Genomic DNA, 16,269 nt, shown 5'->3' with positions numbered 1-16,269 from the left:
ACCCAAAGGGGGTTCTCTGTGTACCAGCCAGAGGCCTAAATCTAAGCGCTAAACATCGGCGAGTCTGCGTCACATCGCGCCCATGGGGGGGGGGGTCATTGAAACGCAGAAAATCACGGTCTTACGCCATAGACCTCCAGGCACAAAACTGGGTAAAAAGTCATGTCTCGTTATCGGTCCGGTGGGGACCCCATCTTCTTCACTTATCCATTCAACAATAAAATCAATGTCTGTGAGTTTACATTACAGATTGTAACATATGCCAACTTTGTATTTCCAGCTCAGAATGATTACATTCTTCGATTTTTTTTTTTCATTCTCTATTTTCATCAACTCCAACAGCTGGATCTGTTTGATTAAACTGTTCTGACTTTAATCACTTTCTCAGAGGCACCGGGTACCTCCGTGGAGCACAGCGCAGTAAACAAAGCTGTGCTGAGATGTGAAGGTGGGTCCCATCGCCAGCCAAGTGAGTTACGAGCCTGGCAGAGTGGCCTCTGAGCGTGTCTGATGCAAACCAGAACGTCCACAGACTTTCAGCAACATCGTGAATGCAAAACCGCACATGTCCGTGGCTTCCTGTACAAGTCAAACAGCTCCGTGGACAAAGGATCTTCCCCGGCCTGTGAGAATCGCATCTCAGAGCCGCAGAGCGGGCACCGCCTCCATGGCAGCCTCGGGGCCCTGCTCCGAACTCAGAGCACTTCAGCTTTTATGGGTTTTACACGGTGGCATTCTACGTTGGTTTTTTCTTCTGTTTAATCAAAAGTGAGAACTCAAAACTTCATTGAAATTTTGAAATATGTTCATATACTGCAATTACTATGAGTACTAATAACATAAATAATATTAGGCTAATACCTCTGTTAAAATTTTTCATCTTAAAAATCTGATTATCATATAAACAATATATTTTTTTCAAAAAGGCAAAGGAATAAATTTTAAAAGACCTGAAATCCAGCAATAACTGTGCCACTTTCTAGTTGCCAAAAATATATGGCATGTCCATATTATATAATTATATATATATGAGATGAGAAAAAAGACAGTCTGAAAACCACAATGCACTCTAAGGGTGAATGAGGAAATTATCATTTTATAATTAACTTCAAAGAAAAATTGGGTCTGATTTAAATAAAAACTTGATGCAGTTCCCTGGATCTACCCTTACCCATAATTCTTTGCTCTACCAGATTAGCGTGAGAAGGGGCACAGATACGAGGTAGGCCTTAGCACCTGACTTTAACATGTTTTCACTACAAACAAGCACTGTTTCGATTACAAAACGTCGCGTACCGGTGTACAGTGTCATTTTCTGTATTTGCATAGCCATGACCTCAGGGCCCGTGACGCAGCCCTGAGAACGGGCACAGGTCCCATTCCGCAGCAGCACGGGGAGGGCGCGAGCGCCCTCGGCCGGCGGAGGACGGCAGGTGAGGCTGGCTCCCAGGGGCAGGACACACACAGGTACGTGAGGCTTCGCTTGTCAGCAGCACCTTTTCCATCATGTGGCCATAAATCATATGGTAGAACAGCTCAGGAAAAAACCCACCGTCAAAAGCTGCAATGCAGATTTCAGTGTCTTAAGTCCATGACCACTCACGGAGTGTGGGTTGCCCTCCGCCACGCGGAGACGGAGGGGGTGCTGTGACCTTCACCCGCGAGGGATGACCTGCTGTAGAGATGGGCCCAGGCCGTTTCCGAAGGAAAAGAGAGCAGAGCGTGCGCATCAGGGCCCCCTGCAGGGGTGATGGCTTAGCCTCGAAGTCGAGAAGCGGCTGGACACACGGGGACAAGCGACAAGCACAGGCCCTTGGAAGGAAGCGCACGCGGACCCCGGCCTGGTGGACCGGTGGCGTGGCCACCAGCAGGGCGCCAAGTGGAAACGCTGGAGGGATGCTGGGGGGTGGCTGTGTGTGTCACCTTGACACGCTTTCCAACCACACGCCTGTGCAACTCCACCACCAGGAAATCACTGTCCACCAACAGGGAAGACATGGATTACACCAACACTCCATGGAAATGGCTACTTCCCTGAACAGCAGACCTCCAGTCTAACATCGCATGCTAGGAACGGTTCCAAACAGAATTAGGCTGGCTCCTACGAAACTACCGGTGCTGGACCGTTTTTAACCCACGTGTTGATTTCATCTGATTCAGTCTTAGGAAGAGCTAATAACTTGGTGAGTATCAATCAGTGTCATGATTCTTTAGAAAGGACTAAGGAATTGGCCGGCAGGGAGACAGTCCTTTTGTCTTAAGAGAAACATGGGGTCCGCAGGTCTCCCTGTCGGCCGCTTGCTCCTGTGGGTCCCAAGGATGAGAGCAGCGCCATATTTTGGTCCTTTTTTTAATTTATTATACAAATGAGCCTCGGACCGAAGCATGGGAGGAAAATCTCTTATAGAATAGCCTACGTACACCCTCGGTTCTTCCTATCAGAGCTCTGCAGATAATGAAATGTAAGCATTATGTTTCTCTTCTATTGAAATGGATGGTCAACTTGCTTTGCTCCAACTTTATAAAAATTATTTCAGAAAGGTTATAAGTTTCCTGAAAATTCCTCAGGAAAAATTTTAATCTTGGACTTTTATAAGCAAGTACCAAGACATCATGAACATAAAGAACTGCTCACAAAAAGTCAGTACGCATAATGAAAACTGTATAAAGTTGGTAATTAACCATAATTGAAGGCTGCAGTGAACATACAGGCTTTTGTTCTTTTTAATTCTGGCGTTGACTAGGAATTAAAGACAAGAGCTTAAGGCATATTTTAGTCCAAGTCCAGATGTATAAGCCCCAGTGTTCTAAAAGTAATTTCAGTTAAAATAAAAGAATAGCCAAAAATATTCTAGATGGTTGCCAGAGAAAAACACTTATACTCTGAACATTTAACACATCTCATCCATCAGATTTGGAATCACTTATTCATTGACTTTTTAAAAAGTTAAAAGATCTGATTTGAATTACTAGGCTAAATGGTAGCAAAAAACAATCCCTTAAAAAATTGATTTCTCACATTCAACAACAATGTATTTTTACATGCAAGAGCAATGGCAACATACATAAGAGAAAAAGAATGGTTCACTATCTCCACAAAACTCAATTTTATCTATTTTTACTTAGGAATGAAAGAGGGCAATAGAATAAGATGCCATTTTAATAAAGAGTATCAGCACCACAGCATACATCTCTGTTCTAGTAACGCAGGGAACTAGTCTTGGAGAACAGAATTCTAATGCGCACCATGTTACTAGTCTTTTGGGTTTCTTTGTTGGGAGGGAGAAGTGGTGAGGAATTCCTGTATGTACTCTGTAGGAACATAATGAAAAACAAGAGCAGTCAGAGGTGGGATCAGCAAGACAGGGGCACAGAGAAGTCAGGGTGTCGTGCTGAACCTTGGAATAAAACAGTCGCTTGGCCTGACGACCAGGAGCGGCGGGGCACAGCCTACGTGCCTCAGGGGAGAGGCACAGCACGGTGTGGACGGACGAGGGTATGGGTGGTGGGGCTGGGAAGGGACCGTGTCAGACAAAACCAGACGGGCGATGGAGAGGCTTCTTGGCAGCCAGCTCTCTGACAGGAGTTCGAGTTGGGGGAGCCCAGACCTGGTTCTGAGGGAACCCAAGGGGTGGGGCAGTTGGCCAGGGAGAGGGAGGGAACCCCCAGGAAAGGCCACTGTGACCACGCCATCCCGCCGCCCACGGTCTCTCCCTGGTGTCCAAAGTCCACGTGGAGAGAGGTGCAATTCCAGAAGCGTCCTGGTGGTGCTGACGCCTGCAGACACCCCAAATCAAAGCCATCAGCGTGGCCTCGGAGACTCTTTCCAGCCTGATTCCACCCCAGGCGCAGGCTCTCCCTCACCACGCCTGTGCGCCGCCTGGCGGAGCACCCCACCACAGGCCCGTTCCTAAGCCTGCGCAGCCTGGGGTCTCAGGTCCTCACCTCACACCACACCCCGAGTCCACGCCCGGACACGAGGACAGCAGGACAGCAGGACAGCACACGCAGCCCGCACACCTCTCAGAGCCCCTGAGGCAGCAGCTTGATGTTTTTCTCTCTCTCTCTACCTTCCTCCCTCCTTCCCTTTCACTTCCCCTCTCCCAAACCAAGAAACATATCCTCTGGTAAGGGTAACAACAACGATAAAGCAAGCTAGACGAAAAGAACTGATACGTGTGACCTCTGTTTTGGCTCAACAGTTATTGCTTTTGTAAATATTTTTTAATGCAGAGAATATCCTAAAAATATCCTGAAGCTGACCCTCATGGAAGAAAAAAGAAAGACTGGCAACTGACAGAGTAAGGAAAGAAGTGTCGGTAAAGACCGACGCACAGGAGCCGGAAGCCAGGGCACCGGAAGTGATGCCAAGCTTTGTAAACAACACCCCAGGAGATGACAGGAAATAGGAACAATGTACCTCAGTGCCTCCGTAAGAGTCAGCTTCCCATTTCAGGGGTAAAGTAGAAAACAGTATTCACCTCACAGCCATTCGCACAGAATAAATACCAAGGAAAACTATTGATCCTTCAATAAAAAAATACACACAGTAATAACAAGTTAGCCAAAGGCAAATCATTTAACATGGACAGGAAAGTGACAGTAACAGGAGTTAATGTCATGCTATGAATACAATCTCTTCTGAACCCAGAGTTTTTACACTACATATTATTCTCCCACTTAAACGTAGTTTCCAGTCAAGCCAAAGCCTCACTGGCAAACCTTCAGTAACACCTGCGCGTGTGCCGTGTATATGCTCTTGGATTTTCATGTTTTAAGAAAAAAGGTGAGGCCTCCATCTAAACTGAAAAAGAGGAAGCCACAGGGATACTTCCACATAATGTCACATACAAATACAGAAGCTTCGAAAAAAGGGAGAAAGAAAAGGAGACCAGACTGATGCCAACAGTCCCCACACCGTCACGCCCCAGAGCAATGGCACGTGATGCTCCGAGCCCGGACAGAGCCGCAGCACAGAGCAGCCGAGGTTCAGTGTGCAGGGGTGGCGCGGGAAAGGCTGTGCTTCTCAGTGCGACTCAAGGCCCTGATGAAGAGAGCCTGCCGCCCGCAGACCAGATGCCTGATACATGGGAGAAGCCAGCGCAGGCGGCAGGGCCGGCACCCAGTGGGGGCCTGGGGGACAGACGCCCCCAGGGGCCTGAACACACCCAGAGCCACGATGACAGGAGACACAGTCTTCACAGACGCTGCAGGAACTGCTTCACGGAGGAAGCGCCGAGGTTTCCATCTGCATGTTCATTAACAGCTGGGAAAAACAACCCTCTCCTGGTGCAAGAGGCCTGGCCCTAGCACTCGGGGACGGGGGTGCCAATCAGCCTCACGCCTGCGGCGCACGGCCAGGCAGCTCTGTCCTGAAGAGGCAGGTCTGGGATGCTGAGGGTCATTTCCCCTCCTCCTAGTCCTACAGCCACTCCAGGCCAGCTGATCCTGAGCACTGAGCCACGCCCACGCCCGCCAAGGCTCAGCCTGCACACTTCCTGTGGGCATTTCCCCTCAGGTGAGTGCTGGCGGCTCCTGTTCCATGTTACTGTTTCTGAGTTTAAGTCACGAGGACATCTTGATGACGAGATTACAGAGAGAATTATTTATTTAAAATAGGGAGTACTTTAGAGTGAACTTGCAAATGAAGTAGTTTATTATTTTAAAATGTGCACTGAACTTGGCTATATTTAGTTATTTACACTTAAGTGGACAAGATTTCAGAAATACGGCAATGCACTACCTTGAAATGAGTTCATGCAAATCAAGGACCACAAAAGTATGTTCTTACACAAGCCATCACTTCAGCTGTTCATGAAGTTAAAAAATATATTTGAAATTATTTAGTTTTCTGTCGCTGATCACAGTCATGCTCACAAAATTTATTGGTTCATCAAACGATAGTATAAGCATAAGAATTGATTTGTAATAAATTATCATTTTTGCATATATCAGTCAAAGCACAAAGCCTAAATACTTGCAAACAAAATGCATTATTAATTTAATTGTCACAGCCTATTTAGCTAACTTCTATTACTATTTGCTATAATATGCAATGCATAAAAGGCGAGAATCAAATTCAAAACATAAAAAATAAACGGATTATACTGTCCTGGAGAAATTAAAATATAGCAAGCTTGCAAAATTATAGCAAAGACATGAATGTTTTAAACTGGTAAGGAAAAAATGTCAAGCTTAATTTAGAGAACAGTCATGCCCAAAGTGACAGCCCCACATGCCAGTAAAGAGCCCCTCTGCCCCCTCAGATCACGGAGCGGCATCAGCCCCCTGGAAGGCCTGGAGGGAGGGGCTGGGAGAAAGGGGCTGTCGGTTTGCTCCTTAAACGCTGGACTCTTCCCGCCCTGGACGTCTACAGGGAGCTGCGGCTGCCACCGTGGATGCCCTGGCAGGAGAGGGAAGGTCCTGTAAACTGGGTCCGAAGGCAAGTGTCCTGAGGTGCAGGGCTTTTAGGGGGGAAATAATTCAAAGTTGTCTAGCTTAGACAATCATGGACTATTCAGAAGGTAATCACCAGAAGATGGGGTGTACTTTCCCATTTGACGGTCATTTCCTGATTTTAGGAGAAAATCAGGCCAATGACACCAAAAAGAACCGTATCTCAAAGAGGGGAAAGACACGCCGCCTTTCTCCTGTCTCTTCTGAGAGACCCATCATGCGTCAGCGGCTGACACAGGGAAAGCCAGCGAGAGTGCTCCTGTGCTCCTGGACGCACAGGAGAAGGCAGTGTCCACGCTCCAACCATCCTCTACACGTGGCCTCGACTGCTTTTAAGGTGCCCGGAGGATAAATACATGTACGAGATGATAAATGACACCTTTGAGCTCAAAAGGTGTACCAGTTATAGAGGAGGGAAATATGTTCTTTTCATTAATTATCTAATCTAGATGTTTTCATTCAAATTTACTTACGAATAAAACACTTTAAGTACCTATATGTAAAGATTCTCAATGTGAGATAATATAATTAGTAGAAGAAAGAACACTGGAATTAGAGTCAGAAAAATAACAATTCTAACATTAATTATGAGATGTTGAATAAAAAATTGTATATTCCTAAATCACAGTCCTTAAACTATAAAATCAGAATAAAAATACTCTGCTAATATGAGGTCACAGAATAATTAATTGAGATGATCCACGTGAAAGCAATGAGAACGTAGTCATTAAAAATGTTTTGTTTCCACTTTCTGAAACACATATGGAATGTAACTTTGAACTCTGAAAACATAACAGGTCACAAATTATAATTCAAATACTATGGAATTTTTTGAATTTCAAGAATAATGCATTTAGGACATGTTCAACACATATATACATTTTGGTTCAGACTGAATATAATGTGACAGAGAAAAGGATAAGAAACCAGAGGTAAAAAGCAGACATATGACATGACATCCCAGAATTTTGGCACAGCAGTCACGTCCATACCAAAATGCTAAAGAAAACAACATGCCTCCAATGGAAAAGTCGAATTAAATTCCATGGACACACAGAAAATACTTTAAGTGCTTTTCAAACTTTTTAAAAAGGCAATTAAACATTTAAAATGTAGCAGAAGAGGACCTATAGCACGGCAGAAGTTGTTGCAGGATTATTGGCATTTTAAAACAATATTAAAACAAACAAGTTTCCTGGGGTGCTTGGAATTTCCAAGAGGATCTTGCAGGATCTGAGGAAAGGCTGAGAATCCATCTTTGAAGGAAGGGAGAGAACCCACGCTAGGTCCGAGCGAACTGCACATTCTAAAGACTTCAAGCTTCAGAAGTAGCTCAGCTCACATGGTAGCAGACACGACTGTGGTTCGGATCCCCTAATGTGATCAACTCTATGTGAAGAAGCTAATTATGATAGCAGGAGCAAGAACAAAGGAAACCTGGCAGTTGATGACATAATAATAGTGGTGTTATTATTAATGACATGGCAATGCTAGCATTATTTGGGGGATGACAAAGATGTATTTCTTCATATCAGCAGTGTTTAGTTCTACAGTAAGAATTCAAAAATGTTCTTTTAGAACCTCAAAATTAAAGTACAGAGGCAAACAGACAAAGCTTAGCCTCACATGTTTATTTTATCTCAAGTGAATATGCTCACAGAGTCGGCCCCCCAACTGAACTCTCCTACTGTTCCAAGGTTGTCGTACAAATTCACAAACTCCAAGTCCTCAGACCCTTTCAAATCTTACTGCAACAGTGACTTTTTGTGGAAGAATAGCATAAACCATCATGTTCAACAACAGAGCACCATAAATGCAAACCGTGTGAACTGGCTGGCTTGATAAAAATTATAGACGTCATCTTATGAAACAAACCCTGAAATGAAAATAGATTGTTAAACTTTTAAAAATGAATGAAAATTACCTTTCTTTCGGGGTGCCAACTCCATGTTTGCCTAGTAGATGAGTATTTAAGTGCTTCTTCATTACAAAAGCAACCCTAAAAAAAAAAAACACACAGTAATTATAGAACTGAAACTTGACTCTCCGCTAGAATTACAAGAAGTATTCAAAACTAGGCATGTGTATATAGATGTACTATAAAAACGTGTGTTACAACAGCACACTCGCTAAACAAAAAGCTTGCCGGCAGGTTCAATACGCTGGCGATACTCAGAACCAGGGGAAACAACTGACTGTGCTGAAGCAGGCTGGCTCACTCTCTTCTCGGAGTGCGTGGACGCAAAACAATGACTTCAGTTCTTCAGTCATTGTCTTCACTGTCAGTCAGGAAGCCAAGAGAAAGCAATATCTCAATGTAATGACGTTCACTGCCCCCTGGTTGATCCCACACTTCAATCACAAGATGATTTCAGAAAATGTCATTTTATTAAATATTTAAGGGACTGTAAAAGACAAAATGAATAGCCTTCATGAAGTTCCTTAAAAACATGGTAATAATCGGAAGCTGGGCTTTTTAACAACGGTATAAATGTTTACTGTATCTGCAGCACTGGCAAAAACACTGGACTGAGGTGCCAGGAAGGTGTCGATAGACGAAAGGAAAAGTATCGCCTGACAAGCTGTCTTATTTTGTACACAAATCAGCTCACTGTCTTCACTTTTGTGACCGAGAGGCGACAGAGATGGGCATCTGTGGCCAGTCCCCGAGCGCCCACCATCCTTGTACTGACGCTGGGATGACACCGGTTTAACTCTGCCATGTGACTGCTTTCGACAGTTTATATCTCCTTCAGGGGCATCAGGCTCAAATGGCCCTCTTCATAAGCAAAAAATAAAATAAAATAAAAGTGTACTATTGTAACTTTCAATGTAAAAGGGCTTGCAAACATTTTTGTTAATTATTTATTACAGCTGTCCTTCATAAAGTTAATTACTAATAGCTGAAAGGCAACAGAGTCTATTTGCATATGTACATGAAAGGCATGACATATGCAAAAATATGATTTTAATTAGCATTCTGTGATATGAAGGACTACAAATCAAATTGGCACATTATAAAATTCTTAACGTTAAACACTGAATGCATCGGGATGTGTTTGCACAACGGCTACGTAAGGCTGGAATGCGCGGGGGCCTCCTGGAAGAGACATGTCAAAAGCTAACACGGGAGCAATTTCTAAAGTGCCTGCTGCTGCTTTTCTCTCTGGTATCGTCACTTTTGGTTATTTTCATACAACATCATGGAACCTCAGTTGTGTGGCTAAAATAATATATTTGTATGTTTTAAATGTCTATGACTTTGTTATTCAAATAATCCATTTCTATATACTGAAAATAACTTTTTTCATAACATGTAATAACTATGAATAATCCACGCTTTACAACTATAAATAACTGATCACACCATCAATCATTAAAATGAAAAAATAATTATTACATATGACAAATCAAACTGTGATAGTATTAAAGGCTTAGCAAAAATAAGAGTACAAAATACTCTATATTTGTTTCTGCTTGATTTGGACAAAATAACTAACATTTTTCATTTCCCTAAAAAAGAATAAAGTAATAACAACAGTCCATTTAAGTCATAACTTTCCTGCTGTCCTCTATTTTCTATAATTAAAAAAACATAAAGCTAATAGCAAAGAGCAAAGGCTAAGAACCCAAACTTGCAAAGCACAGCTTATTTACATGACCAAATATAACTTAAGAGACCTGAGCTTAGAAACCGCAGTGCAGTTTTTAAAAGAAAAAAAATTATTCATTGAAATGTTTAAGTTTTAAGAACTGAAACAAAAATAAGCCACTACACAGGGTAACAAACAAAAGTGCACACGGAGGAAAGCTGCTACCAATGAACCACGCTTGCCTTACCCGCTGAAAATCGGCAACGCAATACTAAGTATCTAGAGGGATAACAATTTTTATTATTATGGAAAAAATCTATAATACGAAAACATACTCAAGTTATAGTCAAATACAAACTATATATTCATCCAAAATCTGATTTCAAATAAGTCTGAACTGTTGAACTGTGGTCTAACCAAAGCATGAGTGATGTCAGTCTCCACACCATCTCAGCTAAAGACAGTCCGCCAGGCGCGACGGAGCGAGGCAAACCCGCCCGCCCGCGCGCTCGCAGCGCTGCGCGCGCCTCGTGACGCGCGACGCCGGAAGGGACCCTGTGCCCCGCTGCCGTCCTCGGAGAGCGGGTTTAAAGACTCTACCACGCTCACGGGTTTTCGAAAACCTGTAGGCTAGTTACCAGGAGACGGAAGACGAAATTCATCCCAAATCTGGAAACCCTGCGAGAAAGACCTCGCTCGCTCCTCAGGGAGGCTCCTGCCCGCCCACGGCCGCCCCTCCGCGCCCACGCGGGCCACGGAGAGTCAGGCCTGTGGAGCTGCCCCCGGTCTGCAGCTTCTCCGCAGGCCCCGCCGCACGCGTGCGCACGTCAGCCCGCGTCGGCGGCAGGGCCTGCGCCGCCTCGACGGCAGCGGCGGGGCTCGGCGACGAAGCTACACGGGCGCCTGCCTCGGCGCGCACAAAGCCCGCTGAGGGAGACAGACAAGGACACCAAGGGAAACCGGGAGCGTCTTAAACAGGGAGAGGCGGTGGAAGAAGAAACAGAGAAGGTCGGCGCGGCCCGCATGCCACACGTGGGCGGCTCAGGAGCGCGACTCCGGAGAGACCTGGGAGGCTGGGCGAGGCCAGGAGCGGGGAGCCGCACCCCGCGGCGGGGCGTTCCCAAGGCGGGAAACGCGGGGCTGGGCGGCCGAGGGCCCCGACAGCCCGGCTTGTGCCCCGAGGGAGGCGGCGGCACGGCAGGCCTCAGAGCAGAGGAGACCCGTGGGTCTCACGCTTCAGCGGACGCCTCCTCCGTCGGGGGGACGCGGAAGGGGCGCCGAGGGGAGGAGGCGAAGAGGGGCGCGCTACCCACCTCTCGCAGCGATCGCGGCGAGGGGGGCCAGGCCGGGCCGGCCGGAGGCCCGGCACGCGCCAGCGGTGCAGCCATGGCGAGAGCCGGCTCCAGGTCCGCGCGGGTCGGGCGGGGGGCCGGGAAGCCGTCCCCGCCTCCGGCCGGACACGCCGCGCTGCTCCGAGGGAGAGCCAGCCCGGGGCCTGCTGGGGCGCGGGGGTCCCCGACACCCCGCGCGGTGCCGGCAGGAGGGGCGGCCGGCCTTGAGTGTGAGGGCAGAGCCCGGGCTGCAAGTGCGCTCTGAGGCCGTGCATCTGGCAAGGGCCTGGGAATCTGGAGGAACACCTTGAAATAATAAAAAACAGTGTTTCTTAAATATGATTGATTTCCAAGTATCTATAATTGCCTGAAATAGCATCACTTAAAATTGCTCTTGGTGTCAAAGAGCAGCACCGTAATAACATTTACATCTCAGCTATAGACTTCCACGCTTCAGTACAAAGCTTTCGTAGTTTACGTCCTCGTTGTAAAGCGAGTTTTCCTGCCCCCGCGTCTCTGCAGTAGAAAACCTCTCCCTTCAGTCCCTTCGGGTTTTCGCTGTGGGTCACTCAAGCTGAGGGTCCTGAGATCGGCCGCCTGCCCCGTGAGGTGAATGGAGCTCAGCGCCCGGGGACAGAGAACGAGCGGGGAAAGCCAGGGCCGCCCGGAGCCCCGGCGCCCGGCGGGCCCAGCTCAGCCCCATGCGGGCCGCCGGTGGCGCAGGGACGAGAGCGGGGCTTGGCGGCCGCGGGCCTCCTGAACCCGGGGAGCGGGAGGGGCGGCGGCAGGCGGCGCCCCGAACGCCACGCGGCATTTATGCGGTTCCCTCGTGTCTCTAAGAAGGCCAGGTGTCCCTCGGACAGGCCTGTGGGATCTAATACGCAGCCACCCGCAGGTCAGCGGAGGCCAGGCGACAGGAAGGGTAAGTGTATTTGCTTAAATCTAAAGACAGTAACACAGAAGTTAAAAGAAAATGTCTAAAAACGCGTTAATAAGCGACTGATGAAAACATTCACTTCTGAGTAGCTGACACAACATGGCCGGCCACCCAAGTCCCCAGGGACTCGTCAGAACCCAGGGCGAGCGCCACAGTCAGCCCCTGGCAGGCCCCAGCCGCTGCTGAAGCAGCAGGAAAAGAACCGACCGCCGGCCCCTGCGAAGAGGAGCAGCAGCAGCAGCAGCAGCGAGGCTGGCCAGCCAGGCGCCGGCCCAGAGCGAGAGCGCGGGGCAGGGCTCCGCCTTGCCTGACTCGGGAAGCTGAGGGCCGTCTCCCAGTCGCAGTTTTCTCAACCGAAATGTGAGGAGAGGTGCTCTCGCTGGGCGTTCTGTGAGGACTTAGTAAAACAAGGCAAACACAACAGTGTGCGCGGCACAGTGAGGAGGCCAGACCAAACCACAGCTAATACCAGCGCTGCCGTTTCTGCAGCCGTGTCATGATGTGGTAGCATCTAGCAAAACACAGCGTTAAGGACCTCAGCTTCAAAGCCTCCATCCCCTTGGGCCAGTTCAGGTGACACCTTAAGTGATACACAAAATCACCCAGAGGAAATTTCAGGTGATATATGTAAGACAACCTGGAAAAGAATCAAGACCCAAGGACGGGACAAATCCACCACTTCAACAACAATACCTACCTACGTGGCCGGCAGTGAGCGCAGATGTGAGCGCAGATGTGAGCAGGTGCTGAGTCATGTAAGTTAGATGCCTGTTTCTACTCCCCACAGTGGCGGAGGGGGGCCAGCAAACAAAGTAAAGCCCCCCCCCCCAGTCAAGTACCAGCAACAAGCAAAGAACGAGGAACAATCATACTATACATGTGGCTACAGACCCAAGGCTCTGTTTTGCCCCTGCTTTATAGTTTTGATGTTGAATAATAAATCTCTAAAAATAGTTTTAACTCACCAGGAGAAAGAATGGCCTAGGCGAGTGAAAATTCTAACCTTTGAAATGTAACATAGCTTTAAAAGAAACCTTAGTTACTTCCAAAGGGTTGAGACTCATTCTTGGTCCTAGAGTCCCCACAAGAAGGCAAATCCGCCCAGAGGGCAGAGTCCGCAGGAGCCCCCTCCCCCACCCCCACCCTGCTGTGGCCTTGGGCTTGCCTCCCCACCACAAGCCCCGCCTTTTGTGCAGGCCCAGCGCCCCTGCAGGTGCAGGACGCAGGTGCTCTGTGGCTGAAGGGTGGAGCCCGCACTGGCAAGACTGCCGCCCAGATGGAGGCAGACGGCACTCGCGCGCAGAAGCGGGTTCTGGACAGGCCGCGGGCCTCCCTCCCATCCACCAGGAACCTGCTCCAGAAACCCCCCACCCCAGCCCCTCCGCCAGCTGCTGTGGCTTCCTCGTGTGTGACGTGGGACAGCAGGAACTGCTCCTACCTAATGGGGCTGTCAGGGGGTTACAAGAATCGATGTCTGGACAGGGCATTACATGAATCTCTGCCATTTTTATAGCTGGGGACCACCCCAGGCTCCAAGGTTCAAGGAATAACTGCCCCCCCCCCCGCCGCCGCATCCCACCTCATCCCACTGGCCGGCACCTCCAGAGTGGGGCGCCGCGTCAGCAGGAAGAGCAGCTGCGTGCCACCTGTGAACTGGACTAGGGACTGTGTTCAGCGGACGCACAGTGCAAGTCATTGTGATTCAATTCAAACCCGAATTGAAAGATCCACATTGTACCACCACGAGGAAGCACCAGGTACCCCAAATCAACAGCATCCAGTCCTACCAAGGAACAGATGGGGGTGGGAGAACAATGATACAAGTGTCAGGTGCGCTTGTAAGAGGCAGCAGGTACACACAACAAGCAGCAGAAGCTCCTAGAAGGTTCTGAAGAAGGCTGGGAGCAGAACGCTTAAATTGGTCTGTGGACTCAGAGTCCAAGCCAGTGGCAGAGGATGTGCAGGGAGGAACAAAGTAACATACAAAGGTTGAGCAGTGGTGCTGGACAAGCACGTACAAAGTTGAGATAACAGGAAGAAGGCAGAGTGCTAACTTCTGAAGGGCTTCAGAAAACGATACCCAAAACATCAGATTTTATCCAGATTCTCAACCCTTGCCACAGAGCCTGCAGACGCCTGTTGGGCAGGGTGATTGCAGGGATGTGACAAAACAGGCAGGGACGAGGTGTCAAACGGGGTGGGAAAGGGCTGGGCTGGAAGAGCAGGCCTGCTCAGGGGGAACTGATGAGCAGGGGGTCCCGAGACAGGGAGTGACACATGCGATGCTCTCCGAGCCACAGGCTACTGTGGTCAGAGCAAACCCATCACATCTCCTAGAAGTGTGTCTTCAGGAAGCAATTAACAAAGTTGCTTCTGGGGTCTTTGAGGAATCTGCAAACGGACATGACGCGGCTGGACTGACACCGTGGACGGCAGAGGCTCTGCAGCCCACAGCACAGAGATCCGATCCTGACCCTGGCCTTCGCCATGCGAATGACCTGGCCTAACTTTTGAAATCCACTAATCGTCTGTGCCCTAAACCGTACTGCGGGGGTAATAACACTGACTTCCGATGTTTATAAAAATGAGATACTAAAAATGCACTGTTTAGCACGGTGGCTGTTACACAGCCATCATTCAGTCCATGGTAACTACTACATACACACACCAAGCAATGGAGTAGGACCTGCAGGTACAAAGATGAACAACAGGTAGTGTCTACATCCAGAGTTTAAAACCCAGGTCAGGGAAACGGATGTCTCAGGAGAAAATGCTAACATGAGGAGAAAACAAACAAGACAACTCCTTAAGAATGAGCTGAGGGGCTCTAAAAACACTCATTGCATTACATCTTTTCATGACTCTGAAACCGTCTGTGATACTGTTCCGAGGGGCACACAGTCAAGCTCTGAAGACCATCGACATCTCACCCGGGGGGTGCAGACGGGCTGCCCATGACCAGCCGCAGAGCCCACAGCAAGTGGCTGCTGGTGCCGGTCTCCCGGCTCTTGCGGTCTCTGCTGCCCATGCCAGCGCCCCCTCCTCTCAGGGAGGCTCTCACTCCCACACAGGGTCTTACTTGAGAAGCACTACCCGTCCCGGCCCCCATGCAGAGCCTCCTGGGGGCGACCCTCCACCCACGGCCTTGCCCAGGGCAGTTCCTTCCTGAGCTGACAGTACCGAAGCCATGCCTAAGAGTCAAGAACTCCCTCAGAACGACCACCCCAGACAGCCCCACCGCCTCCCCAAGTCAGTAACTGTGCTCTCAGATGGCTAACTCATCAGCTGTGTCTCCACACATTTTCCCTGTGAAAATCCTACTTTTCTCTATGTGATGAGAGGTTTTATCTTGATTTTTTTTTTAAATAATAAAACCAATGCAATCTCACTCAGTTGGCTGTTGGTTTTATAATGATCATCATCTTTATATTGCTAGGCATAATTATCCTTGTTAAATGACTGCATGGTGTTTATTTTGTCTGACTACCCCAAAACTTACCTACTAATAGCCTGCTGGTGACCAGAAGCCTTACTGATAACATGAAGTCTAGTAGTACATAGTCTGACCCTGACCAGCATGGCTCAGTGGGTTGGGCATCCTCCCGCAAACCAAAAGGTCACCGGTTTGATTCCCAGTCAGGGCACATGCCTGGGTTGAGGACCAGGTCCCGGGGGGCGGGGGGCATGCAAGAGGCAACCAATCAATGTTTCTTTCTCGCACATCGATGTTTCTGTCCCTCTCTTCCCCTCTCTAAAATAAATAAATAAATTTTAAAAGCTAGTGTGTGTTTTATATGTATTATATACTGTATCCTCACAATAAGCTAAAGAAAAGAAAATCAGAAGAGAAAATAAATTGACTGTATTTATTGGGGAAAAAAATCACATAAAAGTGGACCCATGAAGTTCAAATCCCTGTGGTTCAAAGGCCAACTATGTCTTGCACTGTTTC

At 48.2% G+C, this 16,269-nt stretch overlaps 1 protein-coding gene across 1 annotated transcript in view; it reads right to left on the bottom strand.

The window, feature by feature from the left end:
- Positions 1-16,269, bottom strand: part of ZNF407 (zinc finger protein 407) — a 320,185-nt gene that overhangs the window by 177,928 nt on the left and 125,988 nt on the right. The window contains exon 4 of the mRNA XM_054583786.1: positions 8,381-8,455. Within this exon, the coding sequence (XP_054439761.1) occupies positions 8,381-8,455 (75 nt within the window). The remainder of the gene's footprint in view (positions 1-8,380; positions 8,456-16,269) is intronic.

The sequence above is a fragment of the Pteronotus mesoamericanus genome, unplaced genomic scaffold, assembly GCF_021234165.1.
Source record: "Pteronotus mesoamericanus isolate MK-2021 breed Mesoamerican mustached bat unplaced genomic scaffold, CSHL_Meso_final contig_74, whole genome shotgun sequence".
Lineage (NCBI taxonomy): Eukaryota > Metazoa > Chordata > Mammalia > Chiroptera > Mormoopidae > Pteronotus > Pteronotus mesoamericanus.
This window is presented reverse-complemented; position numbering and strand designations above follow the sequence as displayed.